This window comes from Perognathus longimembris, chromosome 5 (assembly GCF_023159225.1).
Source record: "Perognathus longimembris pacificus isolate PPM17 chromosome 5, ASM2315922v1, whole genome shotgun sequence".
NCBI classification, from domain to species: domain Eukaryota; kingdom Metazoa; phylum Chordata; class Mammalia; order Rodentia; family Heteromyidae; genus Perognathus; species Perognathus longimembris.
The window spans coordinates 57,279,924-57,295,376 of NC_063165.1; the positions used below are offsets into that span (position 1 = coordinate 57,279,924).

Consider the following 15,453-nt stretch of genomic DNA (forward strand, 5'->3'; position numbering starts at 1 on the left):
TTGAGAAAAAAGCTGAGGAACAGCACCTAGGCCCTGTGTTCAAGCCGCAGGACAGACAGACAGACAGACAGACAGACACAGACACACACACACACACACACACACACACACACACACACAGCCTGTCTTATTTTGGCTCAATGGAATTGATAAATAGAATATAATAACTCCCAGAAAAGCAAAATGAAAATATGGGGAAAATATTTCATTTTTCATAAGGCATTTTAGTTTTGTAAAACCATTTTACAAACTCTATTAAAAATATTAAAAAGATAAATTTTATTATTATTCTTAAATGTGTTTTCCATTGTAATTCAGAAGATCTGAATGAAAGGTATGATATGACATATCAGTCCATGAAACTGGCTAGATTCTTTCAGAAAAAACATCCAAACTTGAATTCAGAGTTTTGTGGTGCATGAAGGATTTTTTTTTTCAGATGGATTGCTGTCTTTAATTAATCACATCATAGTAAATCCATTCTACAGTTGCCTCATTTTTTTTATCTTATTTGCCCTAAGCATGAAGGATTTTTTTAACTGTATTTTTTTTCTTTTCTTTTTTGGTACTGGGGATCAAACCCAGGACGTTGTACTTGCTAGGCAAGCGCTTTGCCACGGAGCTACACCCCAGCCCGAGCATGAAGGATTTTTATAACTCATGCTGGCACCTTTATTTTGGAGAATCTTTTACCTAGACTTCAAGAAATAAGGATTTTAATATCACTAACATTTAAGATTCTCCTGCTTTGCCTTTAAATTATGTCTTCCAAACATGATTATCTATGAACAGGAATATGCTAGTATCTTTATATGATTTACATGTGTGTTGTTGCTTACTTCTCTATTAGCATAAAAATGTTTTCATGTTTGGTAATGTTAGCCCATAATTAACTTTTCATGCTTTAATAAAGACATTTATACTATTTTGATTGAGACAGTAGATCTACCAACTTATTTATACATACATTTGAAAGGGAAAATTCATCTTCATTTAAAAAGAAACATCTAGTGAGTGTGTTCTCACATGTTCTCATGATTTGTATATCACTTAGATGGAGTGAACACACTGCTAAGCTTTGTGGGGTTGTGACCAAGTTAGACACTAGGACGTACTATGATCTACTGTGTTTTATAGTGAAGACGGTTTAACATCTATCAAAGAGAGTACTAAACTTGTGAGTGACATTTATATCTAAAGGATGGCTTTCTGTTTTTATCCTGTTCAATAGATTGTCTGACATTAAAAGAATGATTATTTTTGATAAAATTTAGAAACATTTTTTAATATCTCCCATGCTTCTCTCAATGGCTTCTTCTCTTCCCCAATGATAGAAACAGGCCCAAGTAGAAAGGATGGACAAATGAGACACCATTACATGCATATCAAGACAATTTCTCAAGGTATTTTTAAATTTTATTGCATGTCTTGGCAAATATAAGTGGCTTATAGATTTGCCTATGGCTCACCGGAAGTCCATACACAAACAATACCAAAAGACAAGCAACCGAAGCTTTAAAAAAAAAAGTATCACATATCTACGAATGCCTTTTGAAAACAATAAAGCATATAAAACTTTTGATATTTGCTTATTTTTGTACAATTATAAAAATAATAATAAAAAACCCCACATCTCTAACATTCAGCATCCCACATACTGTATTTTAGGGGAATATCAACAAAGTATATAGTAAATGGGTTTAATGAACTTAACTCTGCTTTCTATTCCACCTCTAAACAAAAGCAGATGGCTTGTGCTAAAGCCAAAAAACTCAGGAGGCCACTCTTGGATGTCTATCCTCTGTATTTTCCACTCCCAGCTCTTCATACACTCAAGAAGTATGACTTGACACCAGGTGTGAGTGAAGCCAGTAACTGCCTAGCTATGGCTATCACCAAACCCAAGAGATACAGTACAGGAATCTGAGTCCTTATTGCCTCCCGAATAGTACTGAAATAGCTCAGAAGTCCCAGGTTTATTCAAGCACTCAGGACAGAAAGGAAGTGAACTGTCTTCCTAACATGGCCTAGTAACAGCTTTCATTCTTCCCCTGATGAATTTCCAAAGCTGTATACTTTCTCTGGAAATTAACAGTGCTTATCATTATTTAAACACAATGAAACATTGAAATTCAGGACTCACTCTCTTTAGCATACAAAATTAAAAATAATAATAAACAACAACAACAAATTGTCCTTCCTCCCATCTTACAGTTATGGTATTCTGCCTTACTTGAAATTGTGTTCTTACTACATGGTATTCCCATGAAAATATAAAATCATTTAAATGAAAAAAATATTTCAAATGTGGTTCTGTAAAACCCTCTTCCCCAAGAAGAAAAAAAAACACAAAAAGAAGAAAAAAAACACAAACATTAGACAATTCCACACCTTCAGTATATATACACTTTTCAGATGAAATTCACACATTATATTTGAGAGCTACATTAGCCCTTTTGCACTTTAAAATAAAAGTGAAAACTTACGTGCAATGATAGCCCTTTGCCCAAATGCACAGGAAGATTTTATAGCTCATTAGAATATATACAAAATACTTGTTCTACTTTGTGTATATGGGGGGGGGGAGGAAGTAGGTTTTAAAGCATATTTGCAAACCATCAAGGAGGAATGTTGTGTGTTATATTTTCACAAAGCTGTCCATGTAGTTTAAGCAACAGCTTTCAAAAGAGCTCCAAAGGAGGTGGACAGGAAATGGCCCTCACAGGTACCTCCCCCACAGAAAAAGAAAACAGTGGAACTAGTTAATAATAAAAAGAGAAAATGAGAGACAGAAGTCACTGATATCATATGAAACCTGTGCTCACATGTTTCTTTTTTCCAAATCACTACCCAGTTTTCAACCTTGAAGAGAGGATAGTAAAGAAGCAAAATGTGCCCCAAACTGTCTAGTTTTCAAAAGATTATTCAGGAATTTAATGTCATAGTTGAAGAGACAATTGTTTGGAAGATATTTAACATTTCTGAATTATTCCTGACGTTTTTTATTCTCTGGACAGTCTTAGCATATGCTACAATTTTACTGTGTGAACTAGATCATTTATCCGCACCAACTAAACTGGAGCCATACCTCTATATACGTTGGTCAACCTAGTAGTGAAATTTAGTCTTAAGGCTTCTATGATGGTAGAAAACATGTTTTCAATAAGTATTAATGTGTTTGGCATTGAAATTTGAGAAGACTTCTGATGTGCCCAGGTACATTGTACCAGTTGTTTGGAACTCAATCCCAAGGACCTTCAGGAATTTTATGAATAACCCTCATTCCTTATTCTCAAACAAAGGCAAAAGAAGTCCTTCCCTTAGGTGTTTCTTACAACTACAAAGTGAACTAACATCCCTTGAAAGGACGCCAGTAATATACAGTAAATCATCACAGAGAACCATGTACATATATATACAGTCTGACCACAGGTCAACCATGGAAAGTTCAGCTGGATTTATCAAAGGTTTGATATGGTGTTTAGCATCCATGGAGCTTCAGGTTCTACAAATGTGTCACCAGTCATGATAACCCTGACAAAAGGGGTGTAGACAAGAAATGGAAAACAAGTAAATTTTTTTAAAAAGTAAGTGCAAATCAATTTCCATGACTTAAATTACATTTTAAACAATATTCAGTGTTCCCACACCAAAATATATATACTGTATATTTATACATTTATTTATTTATATATATACATATAGTCTTAGACTATAAGAGTGAAAATTCTTTATAAAAGTCAATGAGAGATCTCTGCAGCATAAGGAGACGCCCACTGCCTTTTTGCTTACTTCTATCTAGTTGTGACAACTCAGTCTGCAAGCAATAGTTTTCAAGGCTTAAAGCCAGAATCAAACTCAGATGCCAGCTCAGATTTTTAGGTTAAGAGGTAGCCTCTTACTTCTCCTTCCCTTAAGAAATCAGACTGAGAGGAAGAGGGAAGACCTAGGGAGAATGCTTTGAAGACCAAGCAGCAGGAGTGCCTTGATGAGGGTGGGCAGTAGGAAGAGGACAGAAGAGCTGACACCAGGTGGTTCACTCCCCTTCCTCTTTGATGCGCTGTTGCTTGTTGCGACGGGCATCCATGTCAAAGTTGAAGTCATTCCATTCATCCCGGGGTGGGAAGGAGATGGTCTGGCGGAGAGTAAAGCGCACAGCATCTATCACACGCTCGCCACGGGTCTCACTGGATCCCACGCTGACAGTAGAAGCACTGCTTGGGGTCCGCAGAAGATGGGGAGGTGAGGAGAAGTCGTGAAGCTGTCGGTGGTCAAGGATTCCCTTCCAGATGGCATGTCGGAATTGCTCAGGGATCTTTAAACTTGCCAAATCCTGGGGAAGAGGGAAGGGAATCAAGGAGACTTAGAACAAAGAATCAAATTGACTCTTATTCCATATTATTATTTCATGCCTGGGAGTTCTGTTTTAATTATCCAATATTATGGATCCCTAGTCTGGAAAATAAAATTCAATATTTGATGCTTTTCAATGTCATACATAACTAGGAACAACGGCACAACCTTCAGGTACCATCTCTGCTTATGAAAAACAATTCTATGTCCCTGATTTCTTCATTGGTAAAATAGAACAGGTAAGATGGCAAATACTCTAAACACTAATACAGGTTTCTTCTTAAATCTAGAAGTTTTAGTCTCTAGAAGAAAGTGCAGGGATTGAGCACTGTTTATGTACCAGGCACTGAACTAGTAGTCTTTTTTTACTCATGATCTCATTAGTCCTCAGATTAGCAATCGACACATTGCTATATTTATTAGTGTATCTGTCATATATCTATTAGTATAACTGTTTTATTGATGGTCAGAGAGGTTGTGTTGATAAGCCTAAAGTCTAAATGAATAAATTGTGGAATCAGAACAGGGACATGCTCACCCAAAGATCTCTCAATATTTGGATAAAAGAGGGTATCAAAATGCAAAGAAGGGGCCTGGGAATATAGCCTAGCGGTAGAGTGCTTGCCTCCCATACATGAAGCCTTGGGTTCAATTTCTCACCAACACATACATATAGAAGAAGCCAGAAGTGGCACTGTGGCTCAAGTTGTAGAGTGCTAGCCTTGAGAAAAATAAGCCAGGGACGGTGCTCAGGCCCTGAGTTCAAGCCCCAGGACTGGAAAAAAAAAAAGCAAAAGAAAAAAGCTGGGCGCCAGTGGTTCGTGCCTGTAACCTTAACTACTCAGGAGGCTGGTTTGGAGTCAGCCTGAGACTTGTATCTCCAATTAACCACTCAAAAACCAGAAGTAGCACTGTGGCTCAAAGTGTTAGAGCACTAACCTTGAGCAAAAGAGCTCAGGGACAGTGCCCATGCTCTGAATTCGAGTCCCACAAACAACAAAAATAAAATGAAACGAAACAAAAGCTTCAAAGCAACTGTGTGTACACTTGTGATATGATTAGAGATGGAGGTATTACAAATAGGGTCAATCTTAATTACACATAATAGCATCCCTTTTATCAGGATTAGTAATAGCTCATATCTTTCAGGGAGAAGCATGGTGATGGGTAGAAAGCATATTGTGAAGGGAATACGGATCTTGGTCAAACTTTTTCCACTCGAGAATTTTAGCAGATCTGACCTCAGTTTCTTCATTGGTAAAACTGGATGTAATTGGTTTCTCCAACACATGTTGTGAACTTATAGGTGAATGTGACTATGTAACTATTATATACATTTGAAAATATGCTACTAGGTACATGCTAACCATTGTATTATTATTACATTATTAGCATAGCTTCACATGGTACAGAGGACAAACAAACATACAAAGGCAAAGGACAGATTCTCTGACCCATGAGTGGCACTCCATAAGAAGCCCTCAAATATAGGACAAATTTGTTGTTCTTGGTGAATGGAACTGGTCTTAAAGTGATCCTAATCCTGTTGACATATTTATCAATTGTTAGAGCTTTCACTTAGAATGCATCCTATCTGGTATCAGCAGGGGTAGCCTCTGGGATTGTGATGGGTTGGCATAGACATCATCACTGGTGACAGGCATATTCTCATACTGCATAGCCACTTCCAGCATCGGTGCTCAAGGGGGTAATAGAAAAGGTCCTTACTACAGCAGCAGCAGCAACAGAGTCAGAGATTGTCTTCTCCCAGCAGCCCACAATGTCCTCCAGAAGCCATTAGAGAGAACAGTGCGCCCCCAAAAGAGCAATAAGTGGAGCAGCCTGGAAGAACACTTAAGATAGCTGGAAAACAGAATGATACAAGCTCCCACTTGAGCAGTGCTCGAGAAATGTGGTAGGAAGCAACAGAAAGTTCCCCTTAAGACTGGAGTGCATCAAAAAACAAATCAAAGAATAAGTCATAAAGGAGCTTTGATTTAGCTTAGTTTGATTAACTGAGGCTCAGAGAGGCAAAATGACAACTATAGGCCTTCATTGCTTGGCTAGGGCTTGAACCTATGGCCAAAGACTCTTCTTAGTGGTCAGGAATGGCTGAGTCACATGGTGAATGCATGGGAAATAAGTAAAGGGGCATATAGTTTGGGAGGAACATCTAAATCCCTCATAAAGTCATAATTTAACAAAAAGATGAGTTAATTCTAGAGTAGACATACCCCAGGGATGTATTCCTGGGTCTGACATCAACCTATGATGGTAAATTATCATTTTTTTTTAATCCCTCCACATTTGTAAGTGAGAATGCCACCACCATATACTATGGACAATAGATAATTATTGGTTGATCAGAAAAGCTGAGGAAGACTGATTGGCTGAGGTTCTACCACGATAAGACTTGGGTACAGAACAAAACCAAGTTGTAAAACTAGTGGGGATCAAACCATTAGGTTTATGTCACCAGAGAGGGGAGGGGGGACAAAATAAAAATCATGAGAAGAGTCTAGCAGTTACTTACATCCATGGAGTAATGCTCAATCTGATAGATGGTGGTCAGCCCTTGGGTCGTGAAATAGTCCAGACATGATGAACAGCCCAACCTTGCCAAGAAACTGCAGAGGGAAGAGGGGAAAGGAAGGAGGAAACAGAAAAAGAAAGTTCACCCCTACTGCATTGGCAAGATTAAAGAAAACTTAACATTTGCCCTTGGATGCCCTGAATAACAGACAAAGTACAGATAAAATATATGGGGGGCCTTGGATTTGAGGTTTAGGGATTCTTGGATAACTTGAACTTTAGGTCTACAGAAAATAAAATCAACTGGAAGGTGTCCTGAATACTATAACTTTCTAATGATGATCTGTAGTATACTAAGGTTTTATGAAAGTCCCTTTGGAGACATTTCAGAAGCTGAAGGTAAGAACTCGGAGGGGTCTGGTTCCTGGCCCTCTTACCTCCTGGTACCTTACTTCACTTTACTCACTCTATGTTGTATTTTTACATGTAGTTTCCGGGAATGGATTGTATTGTTAAAAAAAAATGTAGGTCAGGGGCTGGGGATATGGCCTAGTGGCAAAAGTGCTTGCCTCGTATACATGAGGCCCTGGGTTCAATTCCCCAGCACCACATATACAGAAAACGGCCAGAAGCGGTGCTGTGGCTCAAGTGGCATAGCAAAAAGAAGCCAGGGACAGTGCTCAGGCCCTGAGTCCAAGCCCCAGGACTGGCAAAAAAAAAAAAAAAATGTAGGTCATACCAGGCTCTAGTGGCTCACACCTGTAATCCTAACTAATAAGGAGGCTGATATCTGAGGATCATGGTTTGAAGCCAGCCCAGATAAGGAAGTCTATGAGACTTTTTTCTCCAATTAACTACCATAAAAAAGAAGAAGAAAGCAGGAAAGTGGAGCTATAGCTCAAGTGGTAGAACATTAGCCTTGAGCAAAAAAGCTCAGGGACAGCACCTAGGCACTGAGATCAAGCCCTGGGACTGGCAAGCAAACACACACACACACACACACACACACACACACACACACACACACACACATACACACGCACGCGCAGTTAACTACTTTAGAAAGTCCTTAATGCTTTTTATGTTCTCCTCAAATTATACACATCTTTCCTTTTGTGATACTGACTTGAGACTGATGACTACATTAACATCACAAGGCTAATCCCTCTGAGATCTAAGCACATTGCAATCCCTCTGTGAGATCTAGGCACATTGCCCTCTGTGATTGACACTTCCTGGGACCTACCACATATCAAGGACAGAGCAGAGGTTTTTTTTTTTGTTTGTTTGTTTTGTTTTAAGAACTTGAAGTAGGAATAAAATTAGGAAATTGGGGGACCTATGCATTCAAAACCTTTGCCTACTCAAGCTCTCCTTCCCAGGAGGGCTCCATTTCCCATATACAGAGCATTAGAGGCTACCAGATTCTTGAAATTCTCTCTCTGTTTTTCCTGCTAATGTTTAAATTTGATAAACATCCAACTCCAAAATAATGGTCAGTGGTAGCTGAGAGCTATAAACCCTAGCAAGCAGGAAAGGGTGCAAGATAGCAAGTTTACTGTCCTTTTGGAAAACCCAGCCCTGAGCACCAATTTGAGGGCCATACCTGACAAGATGAACAAAGTGTGAAGGAGTTAAGGGCTAAGTGAAGATGAAAACAGGTATGCAACCTGTATTCATACAAATACACATGTTTACTTTTTCCCAGGTTAACTATCAGTGTTCTTTTTGATTAACACTTGCTGGCCACTCCACAGATCAAACTGAAGAGTGGCTCAATTTCAACCTTAAGGCTGCTTTGCTTCTTCTCAACTTGGATGCTGTTCACCCTCCACCACCCAGAAATGCTTAGGAGATGCCCCAGGAGTGCATAACGTGGACTCACCTGACAATGCTGCAATCTGTGGGGTACGGAGGTGGGGGGGTGCAGTGGGAGGTGGAAGGCATGGAGAGTGGGGGAGGGAGGGTCTGGGTGGGACTGAGGCCATTCATGTCTCCAGCCATTGGCATGTGGGTGCCCATCATGGGAACTGGACAGAAGCAGGAGGAACAGAGAAGATTACTGCTGTTAGCATTCATGTACCAGCACCCTAAAGGTACATGTTACCAAGGGCCTAGACCACCAGCCTTGCTTTTCTGTCTAATCTCTTGTTACATCCTTTTAAACATCTTACAGAGAATCTAACAGAACAATCAATAGATTCCTCACAAATTCTACTGAATGATTTTTGTTCTCTAATGACAATCTTGTCCCTCTCTTTATTTCTAATTATCTGTGGAATTGCTCATTTATTTTTCCTAGTTTAACATTTCTGCTTTCCTATTAGACTCTCCTGGAAATATAAAGATTAGCTCTTAGCCATGTCAGGCATCTAAAGAACTTAATACACTGTCTGACCCAGTAATTTTCAATAAACTTAAGTGAACAAATGACAAACTTGTGAATAAGAAAGAACTACTTTAGGATATGTATTTGGGCACAGATGGGCTTATCACAGGCTTATTTTGAAGGAAATTTTATGCCTAAAAAATAATATAAAACCATTTATTGACGGAGAAGAAAAGCTTAATAGTATTTATGAAACAATTTTTGCCTTGAAGTAAAAAATCATCAAAATAATATATTTACCCAAAAAAGATGAATACAATTAATTTCTAGCCCAAGGGCAAAGTCTCTACTACTAACTAAAGGAGAACAAAGCATCTTCATCTCAGTTTACTATTAGTTTTCTGACTTTCCTGAGGAAATCAGAGGCTCTAAATGATCTATAAGTAAGACAAAGGTAAATGCAACATTGTAAAAGTATAAAGCATCATTGTCATGTTTTTGTCATCTAAGAAAAGAGCTGAGTCATCTAAGTTACACTAAAAGTCACAAGAATGAAGACAAATGGTTTCTATTTTTGTCAAAGGGGCTGCCAGTCTGGGGTCAGGTTTTATATATTAGGGCACAGGAACAAACGAATGAGAAAGCAGTGTGGATCTAAAGTCCTCATTGCCATGCTAAGCAGTGATATCACATAAATCTCTATCTCACTGTAATAGGAACATAGGCCATCATACCATAGAGACTCAAAATCATAGCTTCCATGAATTCCTTTCAGAAAACCCATTTTCTCCAGGCAACACCAAAATGCAAGTTTAAAGGCTTAATCAAAATAAGGAAGAGTAAGATTGACAGACTGATGGTACTTTTTTGATAAGGTGAAGATTAGTGGAAATGTGTCTGGTATTCAGTTTGCTGTGTCCCTGAAGGCATCATACATCCTTCAGCACCTTTGCAACCCTTTATTTCCTTCAAGGATGTGTATCCAAGATGGTAGATTTGGTTCTAGTAGATAAGATAATCATCTTTATGGCAAACACACCAATCCATCATCCATTTGGAGGCAATTCTCTTATTGCCTTTTGTATTTACACTTGGTTGATGTGAGGAATTTGGTATGAATAAATGAAAGGAAAGGTCCTGCTAGAGGTCAATTTCCTACTGATTGTGTATGGGATGGAGTAAAGATGACTTGATAAGGCTAAAATTGTTAAGACACAAATTTATAACATCTTAAATATGTTGATTTTATAGATGGAAAGTTGAAAAGTAGATCAGAGACACAAGTTATCTACAATTACACAGCTAACAGTGATAGAGCTCAGACTACTTCCTGTATAATGGAGGCTTTTTTTTTTTTTTTTTTTTGGCCAGTCCTGGGGCTTGGACTCAGGGCCTGAGCACTGTCCCTGGCTTCTTTTTCCTCAAGGCTAGCACTCTGCCACTTGAGCCACAGCGCCACTTCTGGCCATTTTCTGTATATGTGGTGCTGGGGAATCGAACCCAGGGCCTCATGTATATGAGGCAGGCACTCTTGCCACTAGGCCATATCCTCAGCCCCATTGGAGGCTTTTTTTAATCTTAGAGGTATTAGGAGGTAGGGCTCCGTCACATTGGCAGGAAGTGGAATATTTCTTACTCTACTCAAAGAACAGGCTCTTCTATGTCTATCTACCTCTCTGTCAAAAAATTCACATTTCTTTTCCTGTCTCAAAAGTGACAGGAGGTGGGTCTCCATCCAGGTTTCAGTAGACTGTTCCTTATCCCTACCCTAATACAAGCCTCCTCCTTCCCTCCCTGTCCCTTTCATAGTGAATTACACATCTCAGGTGTAAGAAATTAATGATAAGAGAGCCAGCTTTGGTCTGAACTCTTCCACATTTCCCATCTCAAACAAGTCTTGTCCTGTGCTACCCATGATGCTCTTTGCTGCAGCAAAAGGGAGAGATGCTTACTATTGGCTCCCATGCCATCTGGCATGGTGGTGGGAGTGAGGGCGTTGCGCTGTTGAGGGTTGATAAGCTGGCTCACGGAAGGCAGCTTGTTCATGCTGTTCATTTTGTTCAGAGGTGGGGAGCTGTTACCATATGTAGACTGAGACTGCATCGAGGTCCTAAGAAAAGAAACATGAGAATGAGTATCAGCACAGGACACTAAAGAACGAATCGGGAGTGGGCATTTCCAATAGGTCTTCAGTGAAAACATAACCTTAAAGTTGCCCATGTGCAAAAATGCCTTCTAGGATTGATTGAGAACATAAGATGGTATTTACATTTCTATCTGAGAATATTTCCTAACGAAGAAGACATTGCAATGCTATCAACAAGCCATAGTATTTTTGACACATGTGCAGTCTGGAATAGAATGTCTTTTTTATGAATCTTATTTGTTAGGAAAATAATGACATTCCATTCCCCGCCCCCCAATTATTTCCTCCATTCACTTACTCTTTCTTGAGTTGATACAGTTGAAGGATATGAACTGAGTAAGACACAGAGAAGAAATGCAGCTCAGACAACACATTTGTAGATTCCTGCATCACTCAGGATGAGCATGAAGTAACTTATAGTTCTATATGGGATTTATAGCCCATCAAATGGGACACTTGGCAGCACATCCTGCCCCCATACGGAGACCCCCAGAGTGTGAACACACATTTCTGACTGAGATGCTCATGGGACAATGAGAGGAACAGGTCTGTGCAGATGAATCTGGAGCCCAAACCACTGTTGGGTTGACTTTCTACAACTCTCTTGGGACAAATTTTAAAAAAAATGAAGACCAAACAATATCTTTCCCTGTAGTATATAATTTTCAATTTGGCTATTTACTTGGATTTATTTTTCATATTCAGTATCTTATTTCTGAAAGCATAGCCTAACTAACTCACATTCCTGTGAATAAAGGCAAAAGAAAGTTTAAGCCTGCATCTACTGTATATTGGGAAGCTATAGCAACCTGTCCAATCCACTTTCCATCTTTGCATCAATTACCCTTGATGTATATGTTAGATGTCAGAGTCTAAAAATGTGAAAGGAAATGGTCTTGGTCTTTAAGAAGCTTATGTGAAAATTGTGAAAACTGGGATAATAATGCATTATCTCCTGCAGGGCTAAGAACTGAAAAAAAGGAAGATGGGAATGACTTTTCATAGACTGCATCAATGATAGTGAGTTGTTGTTGTGGCCAGAGATTAAGGACATGACCCTGAACAAGTCTCTACACTGTAGTGAGAAAAGTTCCCCTTTAAGAATTCCCAAAATACTGGGTTCAGGTAGCTTAATGCTAGCTACTCTGGAGGCTGAGATCTGAGAATCTCAGTTTGAAGTCAGCCCAGGAAAGTCTTTGAGATTCTTATCACCAATAGCCACCAGGAACCAGAAGTCGTATAGTGGCTCAGAGAGGTAGAGAGCTAGCATTGAACGAAAGAACTCAGGGACAGTGCCCAAGCCCTGAGTACAAGCCCCATGGAAAGAAGAGGAAGAGGAGGAGGAGGTGGAGGAGGAGGAGGAGGAAGGGGAGGGGGAGGGGGAGGAAAGGGAGGGGGGAGGGCAAAGGAAAGGGGGAGGAGGAGGGGGAGGAGGGGGAGGGGGAGGAGGAGGAGGGGAAGAGGAGGAGGAGGGGGAGGGGGAGGAGGGGGAGGAGGAGGGGGAGGAGGAGGAGGAGGGGAGGAGGAGGAGGAGGAGGAGGAGGAGGAGGAGGAGGAGGAGGAGGAGGAGGAGGAGGAGGAGGAGGAGGAGGAGGAGGAGGAGGAGGAGGAGGAGGAGGAAAATTCTGAAAGTGAATACTAGGAAGCTGAAACATGGTTTGTCTGGGCTGGCAGGAAGGGATAAGTGTAAAGGTGGTTGAACAGTCATTATACTGAATAAATGAAATCATGTAATTTAAGGGTATGGATGGGGTTATGAAAGATGGGGGAGAATGATGGACCAGGCCATTGATCCAGATACATTGTGCAGATGAACTGATTTGCTGAATGGAAATCTCTTTGTACAACTACCAATCCTAGATCCTTTCACTGGCCCAAATTGCACACAGTTGAGCTCAGTGATGGAGTTTCTGATGCACACATTGAATTACTTGTCCTCTAAACACTGCAAGCAATATATTTAGAAAAATAACAGAATAATAAAAAAAGATTTTAAAAATGAACAATTCTCAAGAAGGATGTATTACTTTGTCCTGACTTGCCTCCTTGTTGCTGTGGTCATACTTGCCTTAAAGGACAAACAAAACTTTCTTTGAAATATATACATATATATGTTTATATTTACATACATACATATACACATACACACATATATACATATACCCATATATATGTTTGTATATATACATATACATGGTGTGTATACATATATATGTATACATATATATGGTATGTTTTTATGATAAATTTTGAAGGAGGTATAAATGAATCCAGCATAATGTTGGAAACAATTTTTATAAATGGCTCTAAGTGCTTGGGTGCTATAGTTCTTCATTCTTTAAAGAAATCATTCTGCTTTCTCCATAATTAGTGGGATCATCTTCCATTCCAAACTTCTGCAGAGCCACAGAGCTGATGTGAACAGTATTTATTGCATAAATTAGCACAACCATGTAGAAGGAACACTCTAATAAATCCACTGCATTTTATAATCACTACCTTTAATGGAGATGGATATTGATTTTTTTCTTTAACCTTCCCCAAATACTTACATTCATAAATCTAAATATCTTTTCATATAATAAATCTCCCTAATTGTAAAGAATTTCATATTACTTAGCTCTCTTTCATTTCTGTTCTGAGTGACTGTGATCTTTCTGTGGAGCATATGATGATACTGCAAGTCAGGGAAGGGCAGACATTATTACCACTATTGTGAAGATGAGTAAATACGAGTTTGTAAGTAAAACAGTGCCTAAGGTTAGGCACTACAATATGGATGGGCAGATGATACAACTAGGTCTCCTAACACCCAACCCAAGCAATTAAAAAAAAAATTGTCCCATACTATTTACTCAGAAATAAAGTGATGATGGGAAAAGCTTATACAATCTAAGATATGGGTAAAGTGGTACGAGAAACACTGAAGATAAAATAGGCAAGAAGCAAGCAAGGAATAGAGTGAAGGATATCACTCTAGCTCCTACTAAGTATTTCAGAATCCACTCCTTCCACATGTATGAGGCTGGTGGGTGATAAGCACATTCTGACTAACTTATCAAATCCTTAATGCAGCATAAAAGGAAAGCACAGGGCAAGGCAGCAAAGAAATACATTGTTTCTTTTCTTTTCCTTTCTTTCATTTCCTTTTCTTTTCTTCTTTTTGTTGGTCATAGGGCTTGAACTCTGAACATGGGTGCTATCCCTGAGCTCTTCAGCTCAAAGCTAGTGCTCTACCACTTTGAGCCAACAGTTTTCTGGTGGTTAATTGGAGATAAGAGTCTCACAGACCTTCCTGCCTGGGCTGGCTTTGAACCACAATCCTCATATCTCAGCCTCCTGAGTAGATAGGATTACAGGCTTGAGCCACCAGTGTCTGGTTAGGGATTGTTTCTTACAATCATTTCCCATTAGAAAAGTACCCAAGATGCCTTGTAAGCGGTATTCTTGTTGTAAATTGATCCTCCCCATAGTGATCTAGAGATAGCCACCTGCCTCTCCACATCTCCTAAATCCATTGAATATGCAAGAGTTTATGGAAAGAGTAATTTGAATTATTAATCACCACAGGGAAATAAGAAATGTACTCATTACCTCACTTATGTAACTGCAAACCCCCTGTTCATTACTTTTAAAATAATTTTTTAAAGTTTATTTCTATCTTTGTCTGGATCCTTAGTCGTAGTAAAAACACACAAACAACAACAACAAAACCCTTCTGCATCCTATTACAGCTTACTTCTTCTTGAGACCATTTTTTATTGTTTTAATAGTTCCTTTACTATTTATTATCACAATTCACTTAATTTGAGGAAGGTAAGCTTGAAAATAAACATAAGGCAGAAGATCTTGGATCTTGGATCTTGGATCTTGGGGCCAATCAACATACATAGATCACCACATCAACCTGACATAGATTAAGTGACTTTGCATATTATGTAAGTTTTCCCCAAGTCTCATTTTCTTAGACTTCAGTCAAGCATTATACTTACTCTGAGTCCCTATAAAGATTGAATAGCATCACGTAAGAACTTTGGACACCAGCTATCAATCTTCAGGAACTCAAAGAAACATGTCTCTTTCACTCTTCCCT

The 15,453-nt window shown here is 39.1% G+C and overlaps 1 protein-coding gene across 3 annotated transcripts in view; it reads right to left on the reverse strand.

Moving 5' to 3' along the window:
* Positions 1–3,013: 3,013 nt before the first annotated feature.
* Tp63 (tumor protein p63) overlaps positions 3,014–15,453 on the reverse strand; it is a 205,248-nt gene continuing 192,808 nt past the window's right edge. For all 3 annotated transcript variants that reach the window (XM_048346957.1, XM_048346959.1, XM_048346958.1), the window contains 4 exons: positions 11,167–11,324; positions 8,771–8,915; positions 6,887–6,980; positions 3,014–4,333 (listed from right to left, as the gene is read on the reverse strand). In XM_048346957.1, the coding sequence (XP_048202914.1) occupies positions 4,037–4,333; positions 6,887–6,980; positions 8,771–8,915; positions 11,167–11,324 (694 nt within the window). In that variant the 3' untranslated portion in view covers positions 3,014–4,036. The remainder of the gene's footprint in view (positions 4,334–6,886; positions 6,981–8,770; positions 8,916–11,166; positions 11,325–15,453) is intronic.